This window comes from Salmo salar, chromosome ssa11 (assembly GCF_905237065.1).
Source record: "Salmo salar chromosome ssa11, Ssal_v3.1, whole genome shotgun sequence".
Taxonomy (NCBI): Eukaryota; Metazoa; Chordata; class Actinopteri; order Salmoniformes; family Salmonidae; genus Salmo; species Salmo salar.
The window spans coordinates 17,941,892-17,955,323 of NC_059452.1; the positions used below are offsets into that span (position 1 = coordinate 17,941,892).

At 43.0% G+C, this 13,432-nt stretch overlaps 1 protein-coding gene across 4 annotated transcripts in view; it reads right to left on the reverse strand.

Moving 5' to 3' along the window:
- Positions 1–11,156: 11,156 nt before the first annotated feature.
- LOC106562098 (myotubularin-related protein 13) overlaps positions 11,157–13,432 on the reverse strand; it is a 158,370-nt gene continuing 156,094 nt past the window's right edge. For all 4 annotated transcript variants that reach the window (XM_014126678.2, XM_014126677.2, XM_014126676.2 and 1 more), the window contains 4 exons: positions 13,170–13,360; positions 12,925–13,012; positions 12,689–12,820; positions 11,157–12,538 (listed from right to left, as the gene is read on the reverse strand). In XM_014126678.2, coding sequence (XP_013982153.2) covers positions 12,440–12,538; positions 12,689–12,820; positions 12,925–13,012; positions 13,170–13,360 — 510 coding nt within the window. In that variant the 3' untranslated portion in view covers positions 11,157–12,439. The remainder of the gene's footprint in view (positions 12,539–12,688; positions 12,821–12,924; positions 13,013–13,169; positions 13,361–13,432) is intronic.

Sequence of the window (13,432 nt, forward strand, 5' to 3'; positions counted from 1 at the left end):
TTCTTCAACTTGAATGGTCAAACCCTTTATGCACAACTCCATTTGAGGTTTAGGTCTAAGAGAATGCTTAAACCAAACACAATGCTTTTGGTTTTAGGTTTATTTAAGACCAGTTTATTGTTAATTACCCATTCTGACACTGACTGTAACTCCTTGGTAAGAGTCTCTGTGAGCTCAGTGGCTGTATGTGCTAATGTGTACAGTGTGCAGTCATCTGAATACATAGTCATTTTAGCTTTATGTGCCAAATCATTTGCAAAAATAGAGAAGAGTAATGGCCAAAGGCAACTGCCCTGAGTGATACCGCACTGTACATATCTGATGTAAGAGAAGCTATCTGATGTTAGAGAAGAACTCTCTGAGTTCTACTGGATATGTAACTCACCAGCCATGTGATGGCAAGTGATGTAAAGCCATAACAAGTGAGTTTATTCAATAACAAATGATGATCAATAACATCAAAGGCTTCACTGAAATCTAGCAGTACACCTCCAACTATCATATTACTGTCCATTTATTTTAGCCAATCATCAAGTTGAGTTAACCTTTAAAAAAAAAGTAACTGTATTTGTTCAAACACAATTCTCTCCATCAGTTTACTAAGAACAGGCAGCCAACTGATTGGTCGGCTGTTAGAGGCAGCAAAGGGTGCTTTACTATTTTCTTTGCAACATCATGGATGGATGCTGCTTGCTTTGTTCTTACTGCAGAGTGGGGAAAGTCTTACAACCCTAATATGCTTATTTGACAATCACTACATCCCACAAACTTCCACAACCTCGGCACAAACACGCATAGGGGACACAAAAAAAGTCATCACTCATGCCCTTTTTGGTATGCATTCAATTTCTCTGGAGTCGAGCAGCGGAGAGATGTTTAAGTCTGTTTAATGTCTAAAACACACAAGTTTAGTCTCATATACATACTGTATGACAGGCAGCCCCTCTGTCTCAATGATGTGCTTGTACATGGAATGACTCTGCCAAACAGTATAAAGAGTGATTATGACTAATACATGATGACATATACCCTGAGGTCAAAGACAGGTTGGCCGACAGGTAGACAGGTAGCTTCTCCCTGTAGATCGAAGGCAGGACTCAACTGGCTGATGACAGCCACAGGATCGAGGGAGAAGTGATCAGAGTTTATCAGCCAGTAAGTGTTCTTTAAAGGACAGAGCCATCACTTACAGCAGGATTTCGAAATTGGCTGGAGTTTTTTAAACTCCAAATAATCATTTCTAAAAAACAACCACAAAAAAAGTTTTCAATGTTTCTTTTTATACAAAATCCCTCGCGGGTCAAACTCTGATTTAGTGTAATCCACAACATATGTCACAATAACTCACAATTGCCCATATATTGATCTTTATGTATTGTTTTGGATAGAATTGCCCAAAAAATTGTTATGACATGTTTTGTGAGGGGGAATTGGTTGTACAGATCAGATCATAGAGAATATCCTCCTCCCCCTTTTTAAAATGGAAAAATATCTTATTTACTGACCTCCTTACAGTAAGTATTGTACTATTTTATAACAGAGACAGAGGAAAATACAGATAGCAGTAGTAGGGATAAAGACAAAAGGTCTCGAAATCCCGCCACCATGGGGGAATGTGTGGTCCAGAGTCAGAAACGTTACCGCTGCACAATACTCCGGCACAATACAGTAGAATCTAGATAACTTGGATTCTGTTGGATCCCCTAGCCTCAATCACAACCCTAACTCTAACCCTAGCATCATGTCCACATCCCAGTTCAACCCTAACCTCAACCACAAGCTCCACCGTAAGCTAACCCTAACCCTAACCCTAGCATCATGTCCACATCCCAGTTCAACCCTAACCTCAACCACAAGCTCCACCGTAAGCTAACCCTAACCCTAACCCTAGCATCATGTCCACATCCCAGTTCAACCCTAACATCAACCACAAGCTCCACCGTAAGCTAACCCTAACCCTAATCCTAGCATCATGTCCACATCCCAGTTCAACCCTAACCTTAGCCTCAACCACAAGCTCCACTGTAAAGCTAACCCTAACCCTAATCCTAGCATCATGTCCACATCCCAGTTCAACCCTAACCTTAGCTTCAACCACAAGCTCCACTTTAAAGCTAACCCTAACCCTAACCCTAATCCTAGCATCATGTCCACATCCCGGTTCAACTCTAACTCCAGGTAGCTGCAGGTAACTGCGTCTAACTGTTATTGGCTCAGCGAGAGAGCATTGCTTGATGTTTGTTCATTTGATAATTGGTGAAACTGCTGAGAAAACATTGAATATGATTAACATTTGTCTGAAAGTGAGCGATAACTATACATGAATGTGTGATTATAAAAATAAATGTTGGTTGATTAAGCATTTCTTGCTCCAACTCCATGAATACAAATGATCTGTGAGGCTTTGTGCCCACTAGGTGTCATGATTGGAATGGATAAGCAAGCACCAGGCTCAGTACAACACGGAATCTAAATAAGACAATGGTCAGAACATGGTTTGTGTTCACTGAAGGTAGCGAAGGGATTTGGTGCGTTAGGCCTGTGCAAGTTCAACAGTGATGACTTATGACCTGTTTCTGAATGCTTTAAAATGTCTGTTTCTTGACAGTAAACCTATTATGTGTCAAAATGACTTAGATAATATAGTACCCAATATATTAGGGAGTTTACCTGCAGTTTGACTCATGGTTTTGCTTGGTCCTTTGGGCTGCATAACACATCTAGCTGATGTTGAAACACACATCTTCCCAAATGAATATCCTGATGCATTTTTGTCTCATCATGATTACTGGCTGGTTCTTAAAAAGGTAATTGCATCTTGGAAACCAATACTTTGTAATGAATGAGTGGAGAGGAGCACACTCCATCTGTGTACCTGCCAGGTCTGAGTCTTCCAGGCCAGCGATTGTCTTCGCCCTGGCAGAGGTTTAGTGTGTCTCCACCCGGGCCGCCATGAGCCGGATTCTGCCGGAGTCTGCCGGACCCACTGGGGCATTGCTTGTGACTCCTGCAGGGGAAAATGCATGAAAGTCAAAGGGCTTAGTGTGTCCTTTCCACACCCCTCTGAAGGGGGATACTAGGAGACAGCCAGGCGCTGGGCCTGGACACAGCTTTGCTGCGAGGAGGACCTCCAGATGTGGCCTGGCTGGTCTTTACTGGCTGTTTCCCTAATTCATATCTAGGTCTGTCCCTCAGTCAGACTATAGGATCCCTAACCAGTCACTACAATCTGTGTTTGGGTTTAAACACTGTCATTTTTTTAAATGATTATTATTTAACCAGGTAGGCCAGTTGAGAACATGTTCTCATTTACAACTGCGACCTGGCCAAGATAAAGCAAAGCAGTGCGAGAAAAAACAACATAGAGTTACACATGGGATGAACAAAAGTACAGTCAATAACACAATAGAACAATCTGTATACAGTGTGTGCAAATGGAGTAAGGAGGTAAGGCAATATATAGGCCATAGTAGTGAAGTAATTACGATTTAGCAAATTAACACTGGAGGGATTGATGTGCAGATGATGATGTGCAAGTAGAAATACTGGTGTACAAAATGGCAAATAAAGTTAATAAAAACAATATAGGGATGAGGTAGGTAGTTGGATGGGCTATTTACAGATGGGCTGTGTACAGCTGCAGCGATCGGTTAGCTGCTCAGATAGCAGATGCTTAAAGTTAGTGAGGGAAATATAAGTCTCCAACTTCAGCGATTTTTGAAATTTGTTCCAATCATTGGCAGCAGAGAACTGGAAGGAAAGGCAGCCAAAGAGGTGTTGGCTTTGGGGATGAGTTTGATATTTTACTGTCCCAGCAAAACTGTGTGTTGCCAGGACATGGACCAGGCCATTACTGTATGAATACTTAGGCTGGGTTGATGGATGAGATCAGACAGACTCAAATGGATACAGACTGAGGTTTACATTTTGTGACTGTTGATGGCTATTCCACTTTAATTATATAAGTCTATCCTACTGCCGCTCTTTTGCCCATGTCGGCCATGTCTGAAATATGAGTCCTCTAAAATGTGCCCATTGATAATTATAGGAAAACAAACCTCTTGCTTTTATGTTCAAATTGGTAAAATAGAAAAATGCTCGGTATTATTTGCAACCATCTCATGACCTATTCCCAGACTCTCTCATGACCCCCTGAAACCGAAGGGACGCCAATGTTGCTTTTGAGGCTTGAATTATTGCTTGGGCTTCAAACAGAAAAGATATATGGTAAGTTCCCCAGGCATCAGTTAAAAAGCATGTTGACAAAGTTGCAAGTTATCATAAACCAAGGACAGCTACAATGACGCATCATTTAAGCAGCACACATGACATGCAGGGCCCAGGCCTCTTTATCAAGAATGGGAAGACGGGACAATAACATCTCTGTGTTCCTGGCATCTGACAGGGGAGGCGCCCTCATACACACCTTTCTGCCCCCCTCCTTCTCGTCTGGAGTCAGCTGTAACAGAGAAGGACTGTTAAACTATCTGAAACTATCATATGTGGGCATCAGCTGCAGCCAGCATCCATGCTCTCAATGGGGGCCTTGACATCATGGGGCAAAATGCAGTACTTTTGCCATATTCTACGGGAACAGACAGTTCATCCCAAGGCCAGAGGGTCAGGATGGACAACAATGACAAGCATCCAATGCACCAATCTGACAACTACTACTACCACATGCCAGTCAAGGCCATCAATAGAGATAGAGACCTGCACTAGCTTGGGCAACAGACAACACATAAAAATACAGGCCTGTGCTCTCACTCAGAAACTGAAACTCCAGTTCTTGATTGTCACATCAACCTGGAATGTGGCGCATCAAAAGATAATGCTACAAATTACACCAGCTCCATTTATGGCATGGTTTGTTTGTATGATTGGCCATCATTCAAATAGTATACTTCAAGGCTTTGTCTTTCACAATGATGGAGTTTGAATCAGACTGCTGGGTCCCTGTGAGCTTAACATTTTCCATAAACTTTTCTATTTTTGTCCTAAACACAATGACTGATGGGATCCAGCAGTAAATGGACAAACACCACTACACACAAACATGTTCTTCCTTAAATAATGTTTTACAACACCATTTTTGGACCCAATGTTTAATTGCCTTTGAATATTAATAGATTTGCTGCTAACGTTTATCCAGTTAAAAGTTAATGGATGTGGCTATGTCAACAACACCCGTTGCTGACAGGTGTATATAATCAAGCACACAGCCATGCAATCTCCATAGACAAACATTGGCAATAGAACGGCCTTACTGAAAAGCTCAGTGACTTTCAACCTGGCAGCGTCATAGGATGCCACCTTTCTAACAAGTCAGTTTGCCAAATTTCTGCCCTGCTAGAGCTGCCCAGGTCAACTGTAAGAGCTGTTTTTGTGAAGTGGAAACATCTAGGAGCAACAACGTCTCAGCCGTGAACTGTTTGTCGGGAGCTTCATGAAATGAGTTTCCATGGCCGAGCAGCCACACACAAGCCTAAGATCACCATGCGCAATGCCAATTGTCGGCTGGAGTGGTGTAAAGATTGCCACCATTGGACTCTGGAGCAGTGGAAACACGTTCTCTGGAGTGATGAATCACGCTTCACCATCAGGCAGTCCGATGGACAAATCTGGGTTTGGGGGATGCCAGGAGTCGCACTACCTGCCCCAATGCATAGTGCCAACTGTAAAGTTTGGTGGATGAGGAATAATGGTCTGGGTCTGTTTTTCATGGTTCGGGATAGGCACCTTAGTTCCAATGAAGGGAGATCTTAACACTACAGCATACAATGACATTCTAGATGATTCTTTGTGGCAACAGTTTGGTGAAGGCCCTTTCCTGTTTCAACATGACAATGTCCCCGTGCACAAAGCGAGGTCCATATAGAAATGGTTTGTCGAGATTGGTGTGGGAGAACTTGTCTGGCCTGCACAGAGCCCTGACCTCCACACCATCGAAGTGAGCCAGGCCTAATCGCCCAACATCAGTGCCCGACCTAACTAATGCTCTTGTGGCTGAATGGAAGCAAGTCCGCACAGCAATGTTCCAACATCTAGTGGAAAGCCTTCCCAGAAGAGTGGAGGCTGTTATAGCAGCAATAGGGGGACCATCTCCCTATTAATACCCATGATTTTGTAATGAGATGTTCGATGAGCTGGTGTCCACATACGCTTGGCCATGTAGTGTATCTAGCAAAGCTGCAGCTGGCTCAAAACAGAGCAGCACACCTTGTCCTTAACTGAACATACAGAACATGTGAACATGTGAAGCATGTGGAGACAGCAGACTGGGATAGGGAAAGATTGAATATGTCCGTAAACACTCCAGCCAGCTGGTGTGCGCATGCTCTGAGGACGCGGCTAGGGATGCCGTCTGGGCTGGCAGCCTTGCGAGGGTTAACACGTTTAAATGTCTTACTCATGTCGGCCACAGAGAAGGAGAGCACACAGTCCTTGGTAGCGGGCCGCGTCGGTGGCACTGTAATATCATCAATGCGGGCAAAGAAGGTGTTTAGTTAGTCTGTGTCCGTGACGTGGATGGTTTTATTTTTGTAGTCTGTAATTGCCTGTAGACCCTGCCACATACGCCTTGCGGAGGGAATAACTACACTGTTTTTATTCGGCCATATTCCCAGTCACGGTTAAATGCGGTGGTTCGCGCTTTCAGTTTTGCACGAATGCCGCCATCTATCCACGGTTTCTGGTTAGGGTAGGTTTTAATAGTTACAGTGGCTACAACATCTCCTATGCACTTCCTTATAAACTCACTCACCGAATCAGCGTATACATCGATATTATTCTCTGAGGCTACCCGGAACACGTCCCCACATGACATGCCGTGCCACCAGGCGTTTCTTCACAGTCCCCATGTCCAAAACTAATTCACGGCAACGCACAGTATTATACAGAGCCATGAACGCATGGAACTCCCTTCCATCTCCAATTACTCAAGCAAACAGCAACATGACCTTTAAAAAACAGGTTAAACAACATTTCATGGAACGGCGGTGACTGTGGGGACACACAAACACACATTTTGTTGTATTGTTTGTATATTGTTGTATTTGAAATTTGTGTGAACGTCGTTGTCTATCAGTGTTGTGTTTTTGTGGACACCAGGAAGAGCAGGTGCTGCTTCAGCAAAAGCTAATGGGGATCCAAATAAACAAATAAATAGAATATCCAGATCTGTGAAAAATGCAGGCACGTGATTCAGCAGAGATTCAGGCCGTTCTCAGTACTCACCGTCAGGGAATGGAGGACTTCATCTCTGTGACTTAATTGCACAAGCCTCTACATTCCAAAAAGAAGGCAAAAATATCTCTGACCTGTCTAACCCCGGCCCCATGCGTCTTAAAGAACCCGCATCCAGTTTATCTGACGTCTGTCCAACAGATTCTCATCTCAATAGATTTGAAATGGGAACATTCTTTCGGATGGTCTGGTAATTAATAAATCTCTTGCAGATGCCTGGTTTCTGGTTGAAATGTCTTCCCAGAGTGACCTCACAGCTTTGAGTTGTGCACATGGTGGACCCTGGGCGCCGTAGGGTAGAGGTTTAGGGCCACTAACAACGTGGGTGGATTGACATAAGTACATGGATGGCCTCAGACAAATAGCACCAAGTGGGCCGAGGAAAAGCCAACACAGAAAACTCTTGTCTTACCCCCCCAAAGCCAAGGAGAATTTGCCTGTCATGGCTATAAATTAACATTACAATCATGCTCCAAATAGGGGTTGAGGAGTGAGGTCCAGATAAGATCATTCCATGACTGTCCTAATGAGTCACAAACATGATTCCTCTGAACTAAACTGACATGTCGTGGCTTTGTCATACGGTTATATTCTCATCCTTTCTGAAGAGCGGAAATGGATTGCCCAGAGTTGAGATCAATGATGGGAGGAGTATTTAGTGAGTGTTGGAGCAGGTGCATTGTGAGGGCCAAAGCCCCCTGAAACTATTGGGTTCTCAGAACTGTGAATCACCCATGACAATCCTGGGTCACACTGAAATAGACAGTTTTGGTTTAGTAGTGAACTAGTAGAAGTAATTTCATCACATTTTGCTGTAGCTTAGTGGTAGTTGAACTAAATTAAAATCTTGGTAGTGTTTTCAGTAGTTCATACATTTTTTACCATGTAGCAGTGTAGCTGACTACTGGAATTACACACTACTTTTTTTGCAGAAAGAAAATATGGGTAAAGTAGTAGGCAAGGTTTTATTTTTCTAAATCTGACCTGCCTAATTCTCACTTGAAACATTGTTGTGTTTATTAGGCTAAATTATATATTCTATTAACATCTGACTGCAGAGTGATCTGACCTTGCAATTTCAGATTTAGGTATGATCATTTAATTTGATTTAATTTACTTTTTCAAGGTAACTTAAGTTAACTAAACGTTTCTTAAGGGTAGCTTTAGTGCAGCTCAACTTCTTCCAGGACATAGCCCACATTGCTGATGTGCCATGTAAATCAAAAACAGCCATGGGGACCTGGGGATTTGGGAGGCCAATAAAAAACATTTGTTTTGTATTTATCGCCTGCCAGTCGAGAGGGAGTTATTTTTAGGTTCATAGTCCTACAATTATAACTTATATTTAGAATTCATTTCTTGGGATGGGAGCAAGAACTGTAACTATGACACTAGATATGATCCAAATTAATCAGAATCTTGAACTTGTTTTCATTTCCATTCTGATTCGAGGGATTATTCTCCTAAACCACCAGGACTAATTACTATGAGCTAATGTGGAAAACATTCTGAATGCACAAAACTGTAATGACATCTTACAGTATTATATAACTTTACAATTAAACACTGTTTGGCTCAACAGTTGCAGCACAAATAATAATCGTTTTTTGTTGTTGCACCTTTTGCAGTTACAGTGCATTCGGAAAGGATTCAGACCGGTTGACGTTTTTCACATTGTAACGTTACAGCCTTATTCTTAAATTTATAAATTGTTTTCCCCCCTTAATCTACACACAATACCCCATTATGACAAAGCAAAAACACGTTTAGATTTTTTTGCAAATGTATTAAAAATAAAAAACAGAAATACCTTATTTGCTGTGAGACTCAAAATTGAGCTCAGGTGCATCGTGTTTCCATTGATCCTCATTGAGATGTTTCTACAATTTGATTGGAATCAACCTGTGATAAATTCAATTGATTGGACATCATTTGGAAAGGCACACACACCTGTCTATATAAGGTCCCACAGTTGACCGTGCATGTCAGAGCAAAAACCAAGCCATGAGGTCGAAAGAATTGTCTTAGAGCGCCGAGACAGGATTGTGGCGAGGCACAGATCTCGGGAAGGGTACCAAAAAATGTCTGCGGCATTGAAAGTCCCCAAGAACACAGCAGCCTGCATCATTAAATGGAAGAAGTTTGGTAGCATCAAGTCTCTAGAGCTAGCTGCCCGGTCAAACTGAGCAATCGTGGGAGTCGGGGCTTGGTCAGGGAGGTGACCAAGAACCCGATGGTCCCTCTGACAGAGCTCTAGGACCGTCCAGGACAACCATCTCTGCAGCACACCACCAATCAGGCCTTTATGGTGGAGTGGCCAAACAGAAGCCACTCCTCAGTAAAAGGCACGACAGCCCATTTGGAGTTATCCAAAAGCCACCAAAAGGACTTTCAGACTATGAGAAACAAGATTCTCTGGTCTGATGAAACCAAGATTGAAACCAAGCACTCAGGACCACAGACTTCTTCCATTTTAGAATGATGGAGGCCATCATGTTCTTGGGGACCTTCAATGCTGAAGAAATTTTTTTGGTACCCATCTGTGCCTCGACACAATCCTGTCTCGGAGCTCTACGGCAATTCCTTCGATCTCATGGCTTGGTTTTTTCTCGGACATGCACTGTCAACTGCGGGACCTTTCCAAATAATTTCCAATCAATGGATTTGTAGAAATCAAGTTGTAGAAACATCAAGGATGATCAGTGGAAACAGGATGCACCTGAGCTCAATTTCGAGTCTCATAGCATAGGGTCTGAATACTTCTGTTTTTTAGATTTCTGTTTTTTATACTTTTTCAAAAATGTCTAATAACCAGTTTTCGCTTTGGTATTGTGTGTAGATCAATGATTATTTTTTTTTAATAAGGCTGTAATGTAACAAAATGTGGAAAAGGGGAATGGTTCTGAATACTTACCGAATGCACTGTATACTGTTGCACCTGGATAATTGTGTAACATTAACAAGGCCTCATGTCCTGCTCATCCTCATGTAATAGATTATTTACTAACACAGACAATCTATTGTGAAATAGTCATAGAACAGTCAATGAACTACAATCACAGCGGTGAACCAGTGAATTTGGATTCATCACCGTCCTGTTGAGTGAGTTTTAAACCACTAACTCTCCTTAAAGGACTGAGGACGGCTCCATTCCTGAAAATCCAACCGGATCCCCACTTCCGCCTCATCCCTCTCGTCATGGGCGGAGGCGTAAATCCACTCCTCCAGGGGGCAGCTAAACATGGAGAGACCTGCCAGAGAAGCGTCTGTCCAGATGTTAGCCAGCATTGCACCTGCTCGCAGTACAAGCCAGCTGGGAGAGAGTGCTCAGGAACACGTCCTCAATGTCTTCTAGAGAACTTCAGTTTAGGGCTTTCCCGCCTTCCTGCTGTGGGACAGGTCTCTCCAGGACCAGGAGTGCCTTCGAGTCTCGCCAAGCAGACGCCAGTGGCTCTGTGTTGGGTTTCTTGCCCAGTTCCTTACTCATTATTGGAAGTGAAACATCCTTGCCAAGCCCGGGTTTGGCTGGGGCCATATGAACTATTCTGCTGCAGTGGTGTCTGCTTACCTTTCATTGAGAAAAGAGAGACTATTTTTAACAAGAGGAGAGGTGTTCATAACAAGCCAAACCTATTTCAAGTGGTTTAGATTAGGTTCAGGTTTGTTCCCTATATCTTGTAACCTATTATCTGCAAATAAATGAGGTATTTTGCAACCTACAATAGAGACCTACTGGCACCAGAGTATGCTCTCACCCCTTTTAGATGTAGGGGGCATCTAAAGGGCTATTATTGTCGGATTGAAAAAAAAGCACTCGTCAGTAGCCACATTATTCATAATTTGTAAATTCTCTTAATCTCAAATATATGCAGCCATCATATCTACTGTAAAATAATCACACTAATCATCTGGCTAGTTCAAGTACTCTTGATTTATAAACAAAACCAAACAGTGTCAACGCAAAACATGGTACAAAAGATACAGTAACATATAGCTTCTGAAATGACTTTGATGCTCTTTGCTTTGTTCTCTCAAACTGGAAGAAGCAGACAACAGGTGAAACAAACACTGTCGGACTGATTGATTTAAAAGTCCTTAAGACAGAGCCTTTCTGGATATTCTGAGAAAGAGTCGACTCTTCATCTAAAACACAATGGCTCAGTCAGTCTCTTCAAAGATAGGAAACTAGTTTACTATATTGGCAACATAAGACATGGTCTTATTACAGTTAGAAAAGCATACACACGTTATATATAAAAAAATATGAAATAGCACATGAGTATTTACATAAAACATTAAGCCACCACACTAACAACATGAGTTACTCTTTTAATAAAAAAAATAATTTACATCACAAGAACAAACAAACTGTTATCCATGAGTAAAAACATTCATAGTGTATGTTTGAAAATAGAGGACATCACTTAAATATAAAATGTCAGGTAAATGTTTGGAACTTTATTGTTTTCTCTTCCAATTTGTCTTGATAAGGAAAAGGTCCTTATGTACATCATTATAAAGTCATGCCTTTTGCCTGGCTGTTCGCTTCAGTTAGAAAATCTATCATTCTATATGGAGTGCATATTATAGAACTAAGTGCAAACAAATGGCCTTGTCATATTGTGCATTTTCAAAACCTCCGTTTTTGGTGGTTTATACCTTTCGTCAAGCAGCAACACCTTTTCCTCATTGTAAAATATCTGATAATAAATTCTCTTGTATGTTTTATATATCTTCGTTTATATTTTGAACCCACAGTTTAAAATGGCCAGTGCTATTGCTTTTATCTATTTATAACTGAAACTATGCTTAGTAGTGCTCAGGCATCTGTTTCAGCCATTTACTTCTCACTATAAGTGTTGATCCCTGTAGCAGTAACAAGGTACAGTACAGAGATGATGGCAGAGACCAGGGCACATTCATCAACTCCTGCTAAAGCTGTCAGGCAGACAGAGTGAGGACTGCCTGAAGTTCTGCAAGGCAGCAGGATGGATGGATGGATGGATGGATGGATGGCACAGCCTCCACTAATAGGCACTTAGATCACTGTGGTCCTCATGTTAAAACCACTCCCATGGTGACTGAGCTGAATATATGTGCCCACAGTCTCTGCTCTCAGCCACCTTGCTGCACTTAGTGTTAATGCTGTGACCTGACCACATCCCGACCACGCCCTGGCTGGGGAGTTCAGAGGTCACGCGTCGGAGATGCAGCTCTGGATCTTGTCCATCCACTGATGGGCGCTCTGGGCATCCGAGGCGCAGAAGTTGTACACTCGCTTGGTGGTCTTCAGCTGGAATGACAACACCCAACCAATGGTTCAACAGTGACAGGAGAGATGGGATGTGACATACAGAGCCTGATACTGCCATGGCTGGAGTGTGTTCTACCACAGAACAGATCACAAGCAGACAGAGGAATGGAGAACCAGAGAGACACTCACGTCGAAGAAGGCCTTCTCACTGATGTGTTTAGGAGCTCCTATGGTGGGAGTGGCGATCAGAGCTGACTCCACCTCCGCCAGGTCAATGTGGCCCCGGCAGTTAGTGTCCTCCCCCGTGTCGTAGTACCTCAGCTGGGACAACACACACACATATAACACCTCTGGCATAGGACTGGAGACATTACCTGGAACAGACTGGTAGCAACATGCAACATGCAACATGCTGTAATACTCACTTGGTGTTTTGTAATGTCCAAAACAAACCAGCGAGGTTTCCATCCTTTCAGCAGTGCTCCTCGTTTGTACAGAATCCCCTCAAACGATCTGAAAAACACACCATTAAGATGAATTGAAAACATCTGCTTGGTAGAGCGATTCTGTCTATCTGTCAACGCTTTACAGAAGAGTTGGGTGAGGAAACAGGAGTAATTAGAAGTCCTGGCCCCTGTTTGTCGTCTCAGTGCTGGGAGTGGAGACCCACCTGTTTTCCTCGTTCTTGGGGGTGAACTGGTTGTAGAGTGTGGCGGCCCGGCGGTTGACCCCGTTAGTGGCAGTGGGGCTGCTGTCCTCCCCCAAGCCAGTGTCAGGCAGGTGCAGTATGGATCGTCTCTGGAAGGCCTGCAGACTGGACGTGGGGATTAGCCCCGAGGTGGACGCAGACTGCTTGCGGAGCTGCAAAACAGACAAGACAGATGGAATAAGAAAAGCCATGAAACATTAGTCAAAACATCCTCCCAATGTTCT